The sequence below is a fragment of the Schistocerca gregaria genome, chromosome 1 (assembly GCF_023897955.1).
Source record: "Schistocerca gregaria isolate iqSchGreg1 chromosome 1, iqSchGreg1.2, whole genome shotgun sequence".
Lineage (NCBI taxonomy): Eukaryota > Metazoa > Arthropoda > Insecta > Orthoptera > Acrididae > Schistocerca > Schistocerca gregaria.
In genome coordinates this window covers 580,078,332-580,095,008 of record NC_064920.1, presented here as the reverse complement: position 1 = coordinate 580,095,008, position 16,677 = coordinate 580,078,332, and the positions used below count along the sequence as shown (strand labels likewise).

Below are 16,677 nucleotides of genomic sequence, written 5' to 3'. Positions count from 1 at the left end.
AATGGATAAATACTCAGCATCAGTTAGCCTATGTATTTCTACAGGAGACAAAGTAATTCTTACACAGGTATGACTTCACACAACACTCTATACATAGCACAATAAATGAAACTTGGCGTTCAGCAACAGTACTAAAGAAATATTGCTAAGCAGCACTGTTAATTTTAAAATTTGGCAATAAATGTAGCAGCACACTGTTGGCCTGAAGTGGATCAATTTCTGTCGATTTAGGACTATGGAGCAGAGAAAATAACAGATTGTTGTTATTTAGATAACTTAATGCTCTGTAAGAAAAGCAACTTATATGAACTGATTATGGATGCAAATCACAGCCCTCACTTGAGAAACATGGATCTACAAGATTGCAGTTGACAACCGGTTCATGCATGCGATATGACTCTAATTTTAAGTTAACAGTTATTCATGAAGCAGAGGCCACAAATAACAATGCAGTAGAAAGAAAATTTGACTTTCGGTAGATCAGATCAACGAAAGTTTCATGAACTGGAGCAGCACATTGTTTAGTATATGGGAGAATAATCCAATTTAGACTTCCCAACTATTCGATAAGTTATTTAAATGAAGCTACTGACGATGAAGAGGAATTTTACACCTGCTTGTGTTACAGAACTCAAAGCAAGTGCAAGTTGGAGCATGTCGATGATGAAGAGGACGGGGCTTACATTATGATGCAGAACAAAGTAGCTCAGCTACTTCATGTGGCCTTTGATGAAAAACTAGTTGCATACCAGCACTATTTAATCTATCACAGGAAACTTGACTGTTTACGGCAGATAATGTTAGTTTTTACACAGATCTTAAGATAAGTTGTATCACTAATAATTTTTCATTAGTCAGAATATATTAAAGACAAAAATTTCTAAAGAAACCACATCAAAAAATGGAAGATTATTTATATTCAGGGTCATCTTATAGTCTAGTAATCACGGTACATTCTCACACTGTAAAACAAATTTTAATCAACTTCTTTTCAGTGGTAACACATATCCTTTCCTCTAATTAGTTATGAAAGTTGTACTGTTGAAATAGGAGGACAATAACAGCTTTTCCATACAGTTAAAGATGTGCATATGATGACAAATAAACAGGAATTTTATCAGATATAATAAACGCGCCTTCTTAAATTCTTCATTACTATTGGTGTCTCTGCTCTGGAGGTAATCTTCTGGGAGCTCTTTAAGGAGATCTTCTAATGGTATTTCTGATTCTCTTTTCAACATCTCAATTTCTTCTGAATGATTTTGATTTTCAGTATCTTCTTCGGCCTTTGCAATAGTTTCCTCATCATCTGTGGAACTCTGGTTTGGTTGAAATTCATCTGCAAATAATAATAATAATAATAATAATAATAATAATAATAGTCTTATTTGTCCATAAACTTTACAGTCTTGGACATTGTCAGTTTTTGTACATTTACAAAAATACCATGTCATACATGTAACGCATATACAGGGTGAGGCAGATAAGTCTTAACACCCCTTGTATCTACCCAACCATAATAGATACAAAGATACCGTTTGGACAGTGAGTTACAGGGACAGGGGCTACTTGAATACATCACATTTCATGTTTGTGCTATTTTTTTATTACAGAGATATGAGGCCATCTTTGGTTTTTTAAATGGAACCCTATGTTAAATTTTACGGTAACATGATGGGCTTAAAAAGACTGTTTCAAATATGTGTATATCATAATATTTAGGCAGATATTTTTTGAGACATATATGTTCTCGTACCATGTTCGTTTTTTGAAGCGGCATTGTCCAGTGCAACCTCTCCTGTTGAGTAGAGCACACAGTAAATGTCGCAAGTCCGTCCTTACACAAACACGCCCATTTACACGACAACAGTAATACATAAAGCGATATTTTTCAAAAATAACTCATGATGTCGTACAACTATTATTCAGTTATTTGACAACTGTGATACCAAAATAGGAGACAACATACAGTATTAAAATACTACAAGATGTTAATACATTTTAAGTAAAGAAATACAAATGTAAATGAGGAGGCCCTTACTGGTCGCAATTATTTCGTACATATTTGTTTTTTATTTGAAAATATTTACTATTGATCACAATACGAAGCAAGTACACACAAAGATGCAAAATACATACTGTACAAGATACAAAACTTTACTGAAGCATGTGCTCAAAATGCTTCCCCTCTGCTGCAATGCACATTTGTACTTGCCATTCGAAGGACTGGTGAACAGCTGTGACAGTGCCACGTGAGATATCAGCACATGCGTCAATGATACATTGCTTCATATCGTCTGGTGTAGTTGGTATTTGAGCACGCACTTAATGTTTGATTGCTCCCGACAGAAAAAAATTAAGAGGGGTCAAATCAGGAGGCGGGGCTGGCCACTTCACTTCAGCACATCGTCCTATCCAACAATCTGGGAACTTTTCATTTAACAGCTCTGTAATCACATGGGAAGAGTGAGTAGGACAGCCATCATGTTGGAACCACATGCATAGACATGTAGTTAGTGGTAACTCTTCCAGCAAAATGGGCAGAACGTTTCGCAGGAACTGTGTATAGTTATTGTCATTTAGTATACCTGGTACGGCCCCACAATGACTTTTCCGACGATGCCGCACCACACTTTAATACTCCACGGTTGTTGATGCTGTACCTGCCAAAGCCAATTACGGTTCCCTATTGACAAGTAATGCATATGATGCAAATTCACATTTCCGAGGTTGGTGGAAGTCGCTTCATCAATAAAAAGGACCCGTTGAAAAAATGCTGAATCATCTTTTAGGCACTGCAGAGCAAACCAGCAAAATTCCTGGTGCCGTCAGAAATCCACACTGGAGAGTGCTTGATGTAATGAGAGGTGAAATGGATGAAATCTATGCCGGTGCAATATGCGTAGAATAGTTCTTTTACTTATGCCACATTCCGAAGCAATAAGTCGCGATGAAACAGTAGGGTCATTATGCGCCAATGCTAGAATGCCCTCTTCATGTACCTTGCCAGTTGCAGTTTTCTGCCTTTTCCTCTGTATGGCATTCCATGATCCCGAGTCAAGTAGTTTCTTGCCAATAGTGCAAGAAGCTGTCGCGTAGATCACTCACAATCAGGATACAGCTCTCCATATCGCTTTATTGCTCTAACAGTATTTCTTCTGCTTTCACCATACACTAGAAGCATATCCAACTTTTCTTCGTTGGTGTACATGTCTGCTCCAAGAAACTGTGACAGAAATGTGATGTCTCATTACCCCAGCAGCACATTTATACCCTTCTCTCCAGCTACCTCGTGTGTCACCTTGCGGCTTTATCGAGAAGCAGGAAAACAACACTTTCCCTGTTAAGTTCCTCAGTGGTCAACAGGAAAGGTCACATTGGACAACGCCACTTCGAAGGACGAACACCATATGAGAACATTTCTGTGTCTCAAAAAACTATTCAAAAAATATTATAATACACACGTATTTGAACCCATCTTTTTAAGCCCATCATGTTACATAGGGTTCCATTCAAAAAAAGCAAAGATGGCCTCACACCTCTGTAATAAAAAATAGCACAAACATGAAATATCATGTATTCTAGTAGCCCCTGTCTCTGCAATTCACTGTCCAAATGGCATCTTTGTATCTATTTTGGTTGGGGAGATACAAGGGGTGTTATGACTTAGCTGCCTCACCCTGTACACCATTTCTCCACTAGACAGTGCAACAAGTTCCTCCTGCAAGCCGCCCCCCCCCCCCCCCCCCCTTCCAAAAAACATCCACACACACGTAGTGGAGATAAATAAACAGTGACTGGTAACAGTAAACTTGTTGTTTCATTTAATGTCAATAACATATATGATAAATCCGAACCTAAAATGTTCGCATTTAAAGATAAATTTTTTCAATTTGCCTTTTAACACTTTTGCTGCTGTAGACATGTATACACGACCCACTATGCCTTCCTCTAGGTGCTGTGGACGTGTACACAGGCACTGCTTGGGTTCTCCTACAGCGCTATGGACATCTGCATGTGTTCTGAACTGCCGACCTGTCACTACGGCGGACAAGTTACTGCCATATCTCAGCGAATGAAACAGTTTTGATTATTTATCATACAACAGATGTGCCTCATTGCCTGCTACCATTTGCAAAAAAATCTATATCGTGAACTGTTTATGAAATACGGTGATTGTTATGGCCACATTTCGTGATGCACAAGGACACAAGTGGGCATATTGGGCATGACTATGCGTAGGATTAAAATGCAACAACTCGAGAACAAAATGAGATATTGTTCTGCTCTCAATGTTATATAAGATTCTGTAGCTTATCAACATTTAATTCACTGCAATGTGTGAGCTAAAATCAAACATACAAAAAGTTTACACAATGCACTTTTACACCTGCAAAATCTTAAAATTTTGTGCAATGTTTTAGTTAATTTGATGCTTCACAGAAACTATGGCATATAACACAAAAGAAATTCAGTCCTTGATTGAGGGAGATATCAAAAAACAAGAAATGCAGAAATCAATTTTTTCAACTAATAATTTTCTTGAAATTAGATGATAAGCCAGCAAGTCTCCATGGACAGAATTGGGTGTGTTCGCACAACTGTCTGTCAGATATGAAACCAAATTACTTGAAAATGAAATATCATTCTGCCCTCAATTTTAATTGAAATTTCAAAATTATCCCTACATTTCATTCGCTGCAATGAATGAGCAAGAATCAACCATATGCAAAGTTTACACAATGCGTTTCTACCTCTGCAAACTCTTTAAAACTGCAAGCAATGTTTTACCTAATTTGATACAGCATAGTAAATATGACTAATAATGAAAAATTTCAGTTCTTTATCAGGTGCAGGTATCAGACTGCAAAAAACAATTTTTTTCACTCAATAGTTTTCAAAATAACAGATGATAAGCATTTCACATTGACCAGAACACAGTCTTTCAGCACGTTGTCGTTGTTGTTGTTGGTTGTTGTTGTTGTTGTCTTCAGTCCTGAGACTGGTTTGATGCAGCTCTCCATGCTACTCTATCCTGTGCAAGCTTCTTCATCTCCCAGTACCTACTGGAACCTACATCCTTCTGAATCTGTTTAGTGTATTCATCTCTTGGTCTCCCTCTACAATTTGTACCCTCCATGCTGCCCTCCAATACTAAACTGGTGATCCCTTGATGCCTCAGAACAAGTCCTACCATCCGATCCCTTCTTCTGGTCAAGTTGTGCCACAAACTTCTCTTCTCCCCAATCCTATTCAATACTTCCTTATTAGTTATGTGATCTACCCATCTAATCTTCAGCATTCTTCTGTAGCACCACATTTCAAAAGCTTCTATTCTCTTCTTGTCCAAACTATTTATCGTCCATGTTTCACTTCCATACATGGCTAGAATCCATACAAATACTTTTAGAAACGACTTCCTGACACTTAAACCTATAGTCGATGTTAACAAATTTCTCTTCTTCAGAAATGATTTCCTTTCCATTGCAGTCTACACTTTCTCCTTTACTACTTTAAGTGTCTCATTTCCTAATCTAATTCCCTCAGCATCGCCTGAGTTAACTCGACTACATTCCATTATCCTTGTTTTGCTTTTGTTGATGTCCATGTTATATCCTCCTTTCAAGACACTGTCCATTCCGTTCAACAGCTCTTGCAAGTCCTTTGCTGTCTCTGACAGAATTACAATGTCATCAGCGAACCTCAAAGTTTTTATTTCTTCTCCATGGATTTTAATACCTACTCCGAAGTTTTCTTTTGTTTCCTTCACTGCTTGCTCAATATAAAGATTGAATAACATCAGGGAGAGGCTACAACCCTGTCTCACTCCCTTCCCAACCACTGCTTCCCTTTCATGTCCCTCGACTCTTATAACTGCTATCTGGTTTCTGTACAAATTGTAAATAGCTTTTCGCTCCTTATATTTTACTCCTGCCACCTTCAGAATTTGAAAGAGAGTATTCCAGTCAACATTGTCAAAAGCTTTCTCTAAGTCTACAAATGCTAGGAACATCGGTTTGCCTTTCCTTAATCTATTTTCTAAGATAAGTTGTAAGGTCAGTATTGCCTCACGTGTTACGATATTTCTACGGAATCCGAACTGATCTTCCCTGAGGTCGGCTTCTTCCAGTTTTTCCATTGATCTGTAAAGAATTCATGTTAGTATTTTGCAGCTGTAACTTATTAAACTGATAGTTCGGTAATTTTCACATCTGTCAACACCTGCTTTCTTTGGGATTGGAATTATTATATTATTCCTGAAGTCTGAGGGTATTTCGCCTGTTTCATACATCGTGCTCACCAGATGGTAGAGTTTTGTCAGGACTGGCTCTCCCAAGGCCGTCAGTAGTTCCAATGGAATGTTGTTTACTCCGGGGGCCTTGTTTCGACTCAGGTCTTTCAGAGCTCTGTCAAACTCTTCACACAGTATAGTATCTCCCATTTCATCTTCATCTACATCCTCTTCCATTTCCATAATATTGTCCTCAAGTACATCGTCCTTGTATAGACCCTCTATAAACTCCTTCCACCTTTCTGCTTTCCCTTCTTTGCTTAGAACTGGGTTTCCATCTGAGTTCTTGATATTCATACAAATGGTTCTCTTTTCTCCAAAGGTCTCTTTAATTTTCCTGTAGGCAGTATTTATCTTACCCCTAGTGAGATAAGCCTCTACATCCTTACATCTGTCCTCTAGCCATCCCTGCTTAGCCATTTTGCAGTTCCTGTCGATCTCATTTTTGAGACATTTGTATTCCTTTTTGCCTGCTTCATTTACTGCATTTTTATATTTTTTCCTTTCATCAATCAAATTCAATATTTCTTCTGTTACCCAAGGATTTCTACTAGCCCTCGTCTTTTTACCTACTTGATCCTCTGCTGCCTTCACCACTTCATCCCTCAAAGCTACCCATTCTTCTTCTACTGTATTTCTGCCCCCCATTCTTGTCAATTGTTCCCTTATGCTCTCCCTGAAACTCTGTACAACCTCTGGTTTAGTCAGTTTATCCAGGCCCATCTCCTTAAATTCCCACCTTTTTGCAGTTTCTTCAGTTTTAATCTACAGTTCATAACCAATAGATTGTGGTCAGGGGACAGGCTTCTTCCATGTATACAATCTACTTTTATGATTTTTATGATCCTTGAACCAAGTGTTAGCTATGATTAGGTTGGACTCTGTGCAAAATTCCACGAGGCGGCTTCCTCTTTCGTTTCTTACCCCCAATCCATATTCACCTACTATGTTTCCTTCTCTCCCTTTTCCTACTGACAAATCCCAGTCACCCATGACTATTAAATTTTCATGTCCCTTCACTATCTGAATAATTTCTTTTATTTCGTCATACATTTCTTCAATTTCTTCATCATCTGCAGAGCTAGTTGGCATATAAACTTGTACTACTGTAGTAGGTGTGGGCTTCGTATCTATCTTGGCCACAATAATGCGTCCACTATGCTGTTTGTAGTAGCTTACCCACATTCCTATTTTCCTATTCATTATTAAACCTACTCCTGCATTACCCATATTTGATTTTGTGTTTATAACCCTGTATTCACCTGACCAGAAGTCTTGTTCCTCCTGCCACCGAACTTCACTAATTCCCACTACATCTAACTTTAACCTATCCATTTCCCTTTTTAAATTTTCTAACCTTCCTGCCCGATTAAGGGATCTGACATTCCACACTCCGATCCGTAGAACGCCAGTTTTCTTTCTCCTGATAATGAGATCCTCTTGATTAGTCCCCACCCGGAGATCCGAATGGGGGGCTATTTTACCTCCGGGTCTTTCAGCATAGGCACTAGCTTATGGCAAGCTGTACAGCCACAACAAATGCCACCTTCAACACGGAACGCAGAGAGTACAGTTATAGCAGCAAAAATGTTAAAAGGAATTCCATGGACCTGTTTTACACAAGGTGTCTCTAAAGTCACTAACCATTTCCATGAAAACACTATTTTTTTTTTCCTCCCTGCAGATACTGGTACTTTTTGCATAGAATGGGTTGCCATTGTTTCTGCATGGCTACATGGATTGTCATACAAAGACACCAGAGCAGAATTCGCCCATAAATTCCACAAACCAGCCCCATCAAGGATACGTGTGTCTGCTTGTGAACAAATTTAATCGTACTGGCAATGTGTATGATGAGGCACGTCATGGACGACCACACGTATTGGCAGAAATAGTGCACCAGGTTCAAATTGCCAGTGTCGGGAGTCCGAAGGCATCAACTCGACACCTATGTAAGGAATTGAATGTCCCTCGCAACACAGTGTGGAAAATCCTGTTTTCACTCTACGACAACATCCTTATCATATACAGTTTCTGCACTATCTTGAGGATGAGGATTTCATCTGTCGTCGATGTTTTTGGGAAAGTGTACAGACAAAACAGCCGAATATGGGCATACGAAGAATCACATGAGCTACTGGAGTGGGAACATGATACAACGAAGGCCAATGTTTAGTTGGGTATGACGAAAGCAAAACTGGACGGCCCATTTTTCTTTGCTGGAGGCCAATAACAGGTAACAGCTACCTTGACATGTCAGAACTGTTTCTCAAACTGCAGCTTCAGGATGATTGTGTACAGGATACAGTTTTGTCTAAGCAAGGTGATGCACCACCACATTTTGCACACATCGTCTGTGATTACCTGAACAGAACCTTTCCAGGGAGGTGGATAGGCAGAGGGTCAACTCGGCTGTGGACTGCCCCTTGTCTGGACCTTACCCCTTCAGCCTTTTTGGTATGAGCATAAATCAAGTCCAAAATGTACACTACCAAAGTGAATGGTCTGCCTAATCCATGGATTCATATTAGGGAAGCACCATGCCACATTACGGGCGAAATGTTAAGGTCTACATTTTGGTCCACTACTAAAAGATGGAGTATGTAGCGTAGATGGCGTTCATGTAGAAGGGCAGCACAACATGGGTAAAACTTCACAATAAAATTGATTTTTCAATCACTACTGAAATGGATAGTGACTTTAGACACACACGTTTTTATTTGACACACTATTTTAGAACTGTCCTTGAAGTGGACTGTGGTCTGTAGCGCTCTTATTAGTCAGTACCCCACAACAATCACATCTGATTCCTGTATTGTAATTATGAATTACCTATTCATTACATGCAGTTCATCATTTTCTTTTAGAAAGAGAAAAGTCTTAGGAATATACAATGAATACAGTTGATAAATTATAATTTTTGGAGTAGTCTCTAAAGGATTGTCTCTTACTTAAATTGGCAATTATCTTCACTGCTCTTTTGAAGCCCGAATATCCTACCCATGTAGACTGTGGGTGCCACACCACAAATTTCAACTGCATATTTTAAATGCAAGTGAATTAATCCATAGTACACTTGTTTAAGGACAGGAGTATTTATTATATTTGAGAGATGTTTTAGTAAGTAAATACTGCAGCTAATCTTTTTACAGATATAGCTGATCCACGTACAATGCTCATCCATCACAATGCCTAAAAACTTATGTTTATCGGATGTAAGACAGTGATTAAGTACGAGGTTGGTTATGATTCAGAAAGAACTCCGTTTCAACAATCTTGTCTTATTCAATGTACGTTTATTCATTGTTAGGTGTTCTGTATCAGTTCAGAGTTCTCTTTATTGCTTTGTAATGTTAGCTGATTAGTATGTCCCAGCTAATAAATGATGTATCGTCAGCATAGTTTGGCATCTTGCAAGTTTTGTGGCTGTGTTATGTCAGTAATGTATACAATAAACAACAGAAGAATACTTCCCTCCCTGGTGGGCACCACAGTTGATACTTTCGAATGGTCATTTTACTGTTAGAATTTTACTTTCATTCTTGTAACACTGTTTAGTTAACTTTTATCTCGGAAATAAGAATTTAAGAAGTTCAGTGCTACTCCTATTAGGCACTAAGTTTCTAATTTGGGTAATAGTTCTGAATGATTTAAGAATCAAAGGCCTTAGGCAAATCCAAAATGGCCCCAATGACTGTTACCTTTATCCAGTCCATTTAGCAGTTTGTGGAAAAAAGTTATCACTGATTTTACACTAAACTCTCGACAATACGTCCCTCAGTAGTCTGACCTCTAAGTAATCTGACGCACTTACAGCTTCTAGTCGTTCAACCTGAAATGACACCTACAATAATGAAATTTTGTCCGCCACAATGTTGTTAGTAAATTATAATGGTCAACACTCCTGTAGACTCTGAAATTATTGCTTTCCTTACAGATCATTATCATGACTACTAAAGGGAAACACGTTATGCTTGAACTCAAGCAGAAACTCGAAATTAGTTATAAACTGGACTGAGGTTCTTCGCATAAAACCATTGTTGCTGGCAACAGTGTCGGACGAGCCAAACTTCAGATGAAAAGAAGTTATAGTAAATTCACAGGGAAGTTACAATGAAACTGATGAAGAAGAGGACATAGGAGCAGACAACATGAGGATATCTCAAACTGCTGGTGCTGAAGCTGGAAACGTCTTCCTGGAATACATTACGCAGCAATCAGAAACATGGCAGGACCTATGAAATGCTTGTAAAGCCACTTTGTGATAAAGCATACTATCGTTGCATATCATCATGGTGACAACTATAGCTTTGGGACATGCTTCATTATGAATGTCAATTGATACTAATATGCATATGTATCTTTTAATTTGATAAAGTACAATCCCTGTGTTTATACTAAATTTTAGACATTCTAACAACCTGGCACTTTCGCTAATCCGGCACCCATATGTGAGAGGAATGGCCGGTTTAGCTAGAGTCTAGTGTATTTTGAATCTGTCTTTTCAGAACCTGTGCTGTGAGATGTTTAATAAGATGTATTTACAGAAGAAAGATTTCCTTTTTCTAGAATTATTCTTCCAAGAAACTTGCCAAGTGCTGAAGACAATGAAACTTGCCAAGTGCTGAAGACAATGAAACTTGCCAAGTGCTGAAGACAATGAAACTTGCCAAGTGCTGAAGACAATGAAACTTGCCAAGTGCTGAAGACAATGAAACTTGCCAAGTGCTGAAGACAATGAAACTTGCCAAGTGCTGAAGACAATGAAACTTGCCAAGTGCTGAAGACAATGAAACTTGCCAAGTGCTGAAGACAATGAAACTTGCCAAGTGCTGAAGACAATGAAACTTGCCAATATTCATCATTTTGATGTGCAGCTCCTTGTATTGGCCGTGTTTGCTGTTAAAAATATTTTGGATTTGAGGTCCGCCAGTTATGCAAAACACCGTTTTTCTTTAACACCCAGTGCTGAAGACAATGAAACTTGCCAAGTGCTAAAGATGTTTTTACTATGAGTTGTGAGATTATTTTCGTTATCCCATATTCTGTTACACTCCTAATGGAAAATGAACTACTCATTTTGACTGAGTTTATTTTTAGTGTTGGTTCAATTTCTTCTTCATACACCTGAAAGCCTCACACAATGTTTGGCTCACTCACCAACATTCCATTTTCTACTAGTGCTATGTTACAACATCTCGATTCTCTTTATTTTCACATTCTTTGTTTACTAAATTCCAAGGCGTTTTACAGCTCTTTACTTGCATGAAGTGTTGAGTGATCTTGACAAGGGATTCCAAACTGATTCCGTATTTATAGATTTCCAGAATGCTTTTGAGACCGTACCACAAAAGTGGCTTGCAATTAAATTGGGTGCGTATGGAATATAGTCTCGCTGACAGAAAGGCATTGAGTAAAACAGAAGTCATTTCTGGTGTTTCCCAAGGTTGAGTTATAGGTCCTTTGCTGTTTCTTATATATATAATCAATTTGGGACACATTCTGAACAGCCGTATTAGGTTGTTTGCAGATGCTGTCGCTAGTAAAGTCATCAGAAGATCAAAACAAATTGCAAAATGATTTAGAAAATGTATCTGTGTGGTGCAAAAATTGGCAATTGGCCCTATACAACAGAATGTGTGAGGTCATCCACATGAGTGGTAAAAGGAATCTGTTAAACTTCTGTTACATGATAAACCAATCAAATCTAAAGGGCATAAATTCAACTAAATACCTAGGAATTACAATTACGAACAACTTAAATTGGTAAGAGGACATAGAAAATGTTGTGGGAAAAGCTAGCCAAACAAGGCCTGTTACTGGCAGGACACTTAGAAAATGTAACAGGTCCACTAAAGAGACTGCCTACATTACACTTGTCCATCCTCTTAGAATACTACTGCACGGTGTGGGATCCTTACCAAATAGGACTGATCGAGGACATAGAAAAAGTTCAAAGAAGGGCAGCATGTTTGGTTTTATTGCGAAATAGCGGAGAGAGTGTCATTGAAATGATACTGGATTTGTGGTGGCTTCATTAAAACAAAGGCTTTTTTCGTTGTGGTGGGATCTTCTCATGAAATTTCAATCACCAACTTTCTCATCTGAATGCGAAAATATTTTGTTGGCGCTAACATACATAGAGAGAAATGATCACCATAATAAAATAACGGAAATTAGAGCTCGCACAGAAAGATATAGGTGCTCATTTTTTCCACATGCTATATGAGACTGGAATAATGGAGAACTGTGAAGGTGGTTCGATGAATCCTCTGCCAGGCACATAAAGGTGATTTGCAGAGTATCCATATAGATGGAGATGTAAATCACCTTTTGTGCCATGTCCTCTTCAAACGTTTGTAGACCACTTTTCCTTGGAAAGAAAACTGTTAATGGTTTGGTGTACCTGGACATACGGCAGCAATGACCTGTGCCAAAATCACAGCAAGATGTTGGAGACTTCATTTTGCAAGATCCTGCTCCACCACACTTTCTGTTAGATTTCTATTACCTCAATGCCAAACTGCATCAGTGTCGGATTGGACCCCCCTCAGACGAAAAAACAGAACATACTATACTGCATTTTTTGCTCACTATGTTGCCAACTGGTGAACAATCACAGCAGTGTCTGAATCATTTCAGAGATACAGTTAAATAAAATACACTTTGATAAAGGGATTTCAAATCCACATCTTTCAAATTATAAGCTATGTGATACAAAATCTGTGTAAAGAAATTTCAAACACCATTGCAATATAGCAATAGCAGTGACTGAAGCTTCTATTTTATATAGCACTACTGCAAAAGTTAACCACAGAGTAATACCATGGTCACTGATCGACAGTGCAGTAACAAATAAATACAGAATATCATTCAAAATACATGATGAATTTTAATTCAGTTATTCACAAAGAAAGCATGTTGGAAGAATAAATCAGTTTTAAAAACACAGAATTACTTGACTTAATTCTACAATGTGAAAATATAAGATAATGTGACAGAAAAACTGACCAATTAGATCAGTTGTGCAACTAGCAGTGGAAATATGTTTTGCTAATTTTATACAAATTAAGTTTAAACCAAAAATACTGTGACAAGGAAAGATCTGAGAGGAATGCAAGTAACAGAAATGTGCTCTACAAGGAATCCTGGGTAAGACAAGAAGGGACAGGATAAGAAACGAACAATACAAAATATGTAGAAGATCAATACTGTAAAAGAAACTACAGAGAAAAATAGTCTGAAATAGTTTGGCTGTATTAAAAGAATGGAAGTAGAAATACTGTCACGAAGAGATCTGAAATGGCTAGAATCTGAAAGAAGACCAGTTAGAAAACCACGAACAAGATGGAAAGCACAGGTGAAAGATGATGTGAATCTAAGAGGACTACAATGGATTGTGGGAAAAAGAGAAGATTGGAAGGGGCTTTGCGAATATCATGCACAAGCAGAAACGTTTTGGAAAGAAGAAGAAGAAGAAGAAGAAGAAGAATGTAACAACCTCATAGTTTTGTACATGGGAAAAATTTCAGTTTCTCTATGACTTAAATTACTTGAATTTGAGATCTGTAGCAGTACCAAATACTTAATTTCAAAGACTTTAAGAACACACATTAAGAATACTAATGACAAAGAATGAGAGATAAGGAAATAACACTTCAGGGAAAAACAGATGCTGTTTTCTCACAATGGTGGCAGCTGACAAACCCATTAGAACAAAGCATTTTCAAGACAGAGGTATGGTTACATGATTTAGAAAAATTTTACCATGCAGTTAACTTACTGGAAGTAATAATGTGAAATAAGCAAAATTAGAAATTAATCTGGTTGCTAGCATCTGCTGTTTGAATGAAGAAGAAACCAACATGTAGATTAACCCAAATAAGCAGTTTTAACAATGTCTCAGTAAACTCTGAACTTATATGAAGCATTAGAAGTTCAGAGATACAATCGTCATTTACTTCACAGATAACCTGATTAGTCATAGCTTAGCCAATGATATAAATAAGCCTAGTCTCTTTTTTTAAATGTGGTACTCACCATCAGACACAGTTGTTCTCCTTGATGGTGATGACAAACGAGATGAAGCTACTGATGCAGGAACACTTACGTTTGTACTATCACCACCTTTGTTCATGCTTTCTGCCAACCAGTTGGAATATTTTTCAGTCTGATCGACAATAAAACTTAGGTGTTGATCTAATGCCTTTTTTCTTTTCTCTTCTAACCTTGTTTGCTGTTTATATTCAACTAACTGTAATAAATAGTAAAATTAAAACACATTAAAAATATACAAGATCTCAGCAGCTATTACAAGACATGTAATTTTTATAGCACAGAAGACAGAAAGGGGAGTATTTACTTTCACTTCCAGGCAGTGAAAGTACAAGGCAGTTTCCTAAGTTCAAAAGGAAAATTCCAAAGCATATTCCTTTATAATCTAGGGACTGACAAAGAGACAAATCCACCCCCCTCCCAATCCCCCATTCTCTCTATATTACCATTAACTGCAATTCAGTCCCAAGTTGGAAACTTTAGTAGTGTTATGGGGTTCAGACAAGGAAGTGTGGTGTTGCCATTATTATATACAATGGTGATGGATTGAGCTGCAGCACCAATCAAGCTTGTGGCGAGTAAGTGGTCTTTGCTTCTGGTCAATAGGTGGCATCTTCAGTGGTTGTCAGCAGAGGGCAAGCAGAAGATGAGTGGATGTAGAGGTATGCATGCACATCTAGAGCTCTCTGGTGACAATGCACTTAGAGTAATAACAAGTGGTAGTGCTTTGTCTGCAAGCAGTGTGAGCGCAGTGTTTTCAGCAAGAACGCTCAGCTGTGTTTCAGGGCTTGGCATGGTGCATAAGACAACAGTACAGCGTAGAGTGCATTTGATAACCGGTGGAAAGCAACAAGGCTCAATCTCCTGTCAAGAGGTGTGAATCACTCGGGAGGGTTGCTACCCAGGGGTATAGCAGTCAGATTCACCTCTACAGCTATATGCCTCGGGTGGGGGGCATTGTGAGAACCGCACAACATTTGGGCTGTATGTTCAAAACTGCACTCAGACACACTGTGGTGGTATATGACCAGCTTACTTCAAGCAGACTGCATTGGTGTTAGAATGGTGAGCGTTTGGCTTTACTAAGTTCTTTCAAGAAGTTATCTGCATTGTCTATGGAGCCTACCAGTCTATATCACCGCAATTTTCAATATGTCATGTGGTGGTTATCAAGTGTTCACCAAGAGTGCAAAGAAATTAAAACTGTTTTTAAAATAACATGTACATCAAGTAATATGTTTTCTGCTGCCTTGAACATAGGGAAGTGTTGCCACTTATCAAAGATTGCTGTGTAAGTGACAGGCAAACACTGTTACAGTGAAGTTATAGTAACGTTTAATCAGTATTTCTTAGTTTCTGCCCTAGAAATTTCTTCAACCAATGGAAAATTATTTCAAGTAAAATACTTTAAAGTTAGTGGCTCATTCAGCTGTGGCTGTTGCGTAAAAGTACTTTTGGATCTTGAAGTTAGGGTAGTTTATTTTATTTTAAATGTATAAACGTTTTTGTGTTACAGACAGCTTATTTATTATATTGTAAAAGTCTTGATAAAATAACCAATTACATAAAGGCTCTGGTATATGATACAGTAAACAAAGGTGGTACATTGGAATCTTCATTTTATACAACAGAGAATCCTTGTATTTTCTTTTCTTTAAAGGACTTCTTTTAAACATTGAATGTTATTGTCTTAAAGTTCATGCGTCTTCACTGAGTTTTACAAGTCTTAATTGTTTGAAGAATTTATTCAAATTGCTTCAAGTTTTCAATAGTGAGTTTAATAACTGCTTTGGTTAGAGTTATTTTAATTAAATTCATTCTGATAATAATTATTATTTCCTATGCAGACATGTACTGTAAACCAAAACGGTTATAGCTGTTGCCACATACTGAATTTTTGAATATTTACATAAATTGTTTTAAGTATTGAGGTTTGTATTAAACTTCAACACCTTACCATCCAGCTCACTAAAATTTCATGGATGAAATTGTGAAAGAGACAAAAGAAGTTCATTGAAAATGGGAGATGGAGTTACTGCTATCTGCTAATGATGCTGTATTGTGGGGAACCAGCAGTAAGGAAGTACAAGAACAACTATACATACTAAATGAAAAAACTGAGCAACATGGCATGAAATGAAGTGTTATTGAAAGTAAAGCTATGCTGTTAATCTAAGGGGACACAGGCAGGAAAGGACAAACTAATATTAAAGGACTGGAAATTGAAACTGCGGACAACTTTAAATATTTAGGAAGTGGCACAATGCAGAATGCAATGATGGCGGGTAGAGAGAGAGAGAGAGAGAGAGAGAGAGAGAGAGAGAGAGAGA

The 16,677-nt window shown here is 37.8% G+C and overlaps 1 protein-coding gene across 4 annotated transcripts in view; it reads right to left on the bottom strand.

The window, feature by feature from the left end:
• Positions 1-16,677, bottom strand: part of LOC126356979 (helicase domino-like) — a 379,868-nt gene that overhangs the window by 307,795 nt on the left and 55,396 nt on the right. For all 4 annotated transcript variants that reach the window (XM_050007413.1, XM_050007415.1, XM_050007414.1 and 1 more), the window contains 2 exons: positions 14,333-14,546; positions 1,137-1,339 (listed from right to left, as the gene is read on the bottom strand). In XM_050007413.1, the coding sequence (XP_049863370.1) occupies positions 1,137-1,339; positions 14,333-14,546 (417 nt within the window). The remainder of the gene's footprint in view (positions 1-1,136; positions 1,340-14,332; positions 14,547-16,677) is intronic.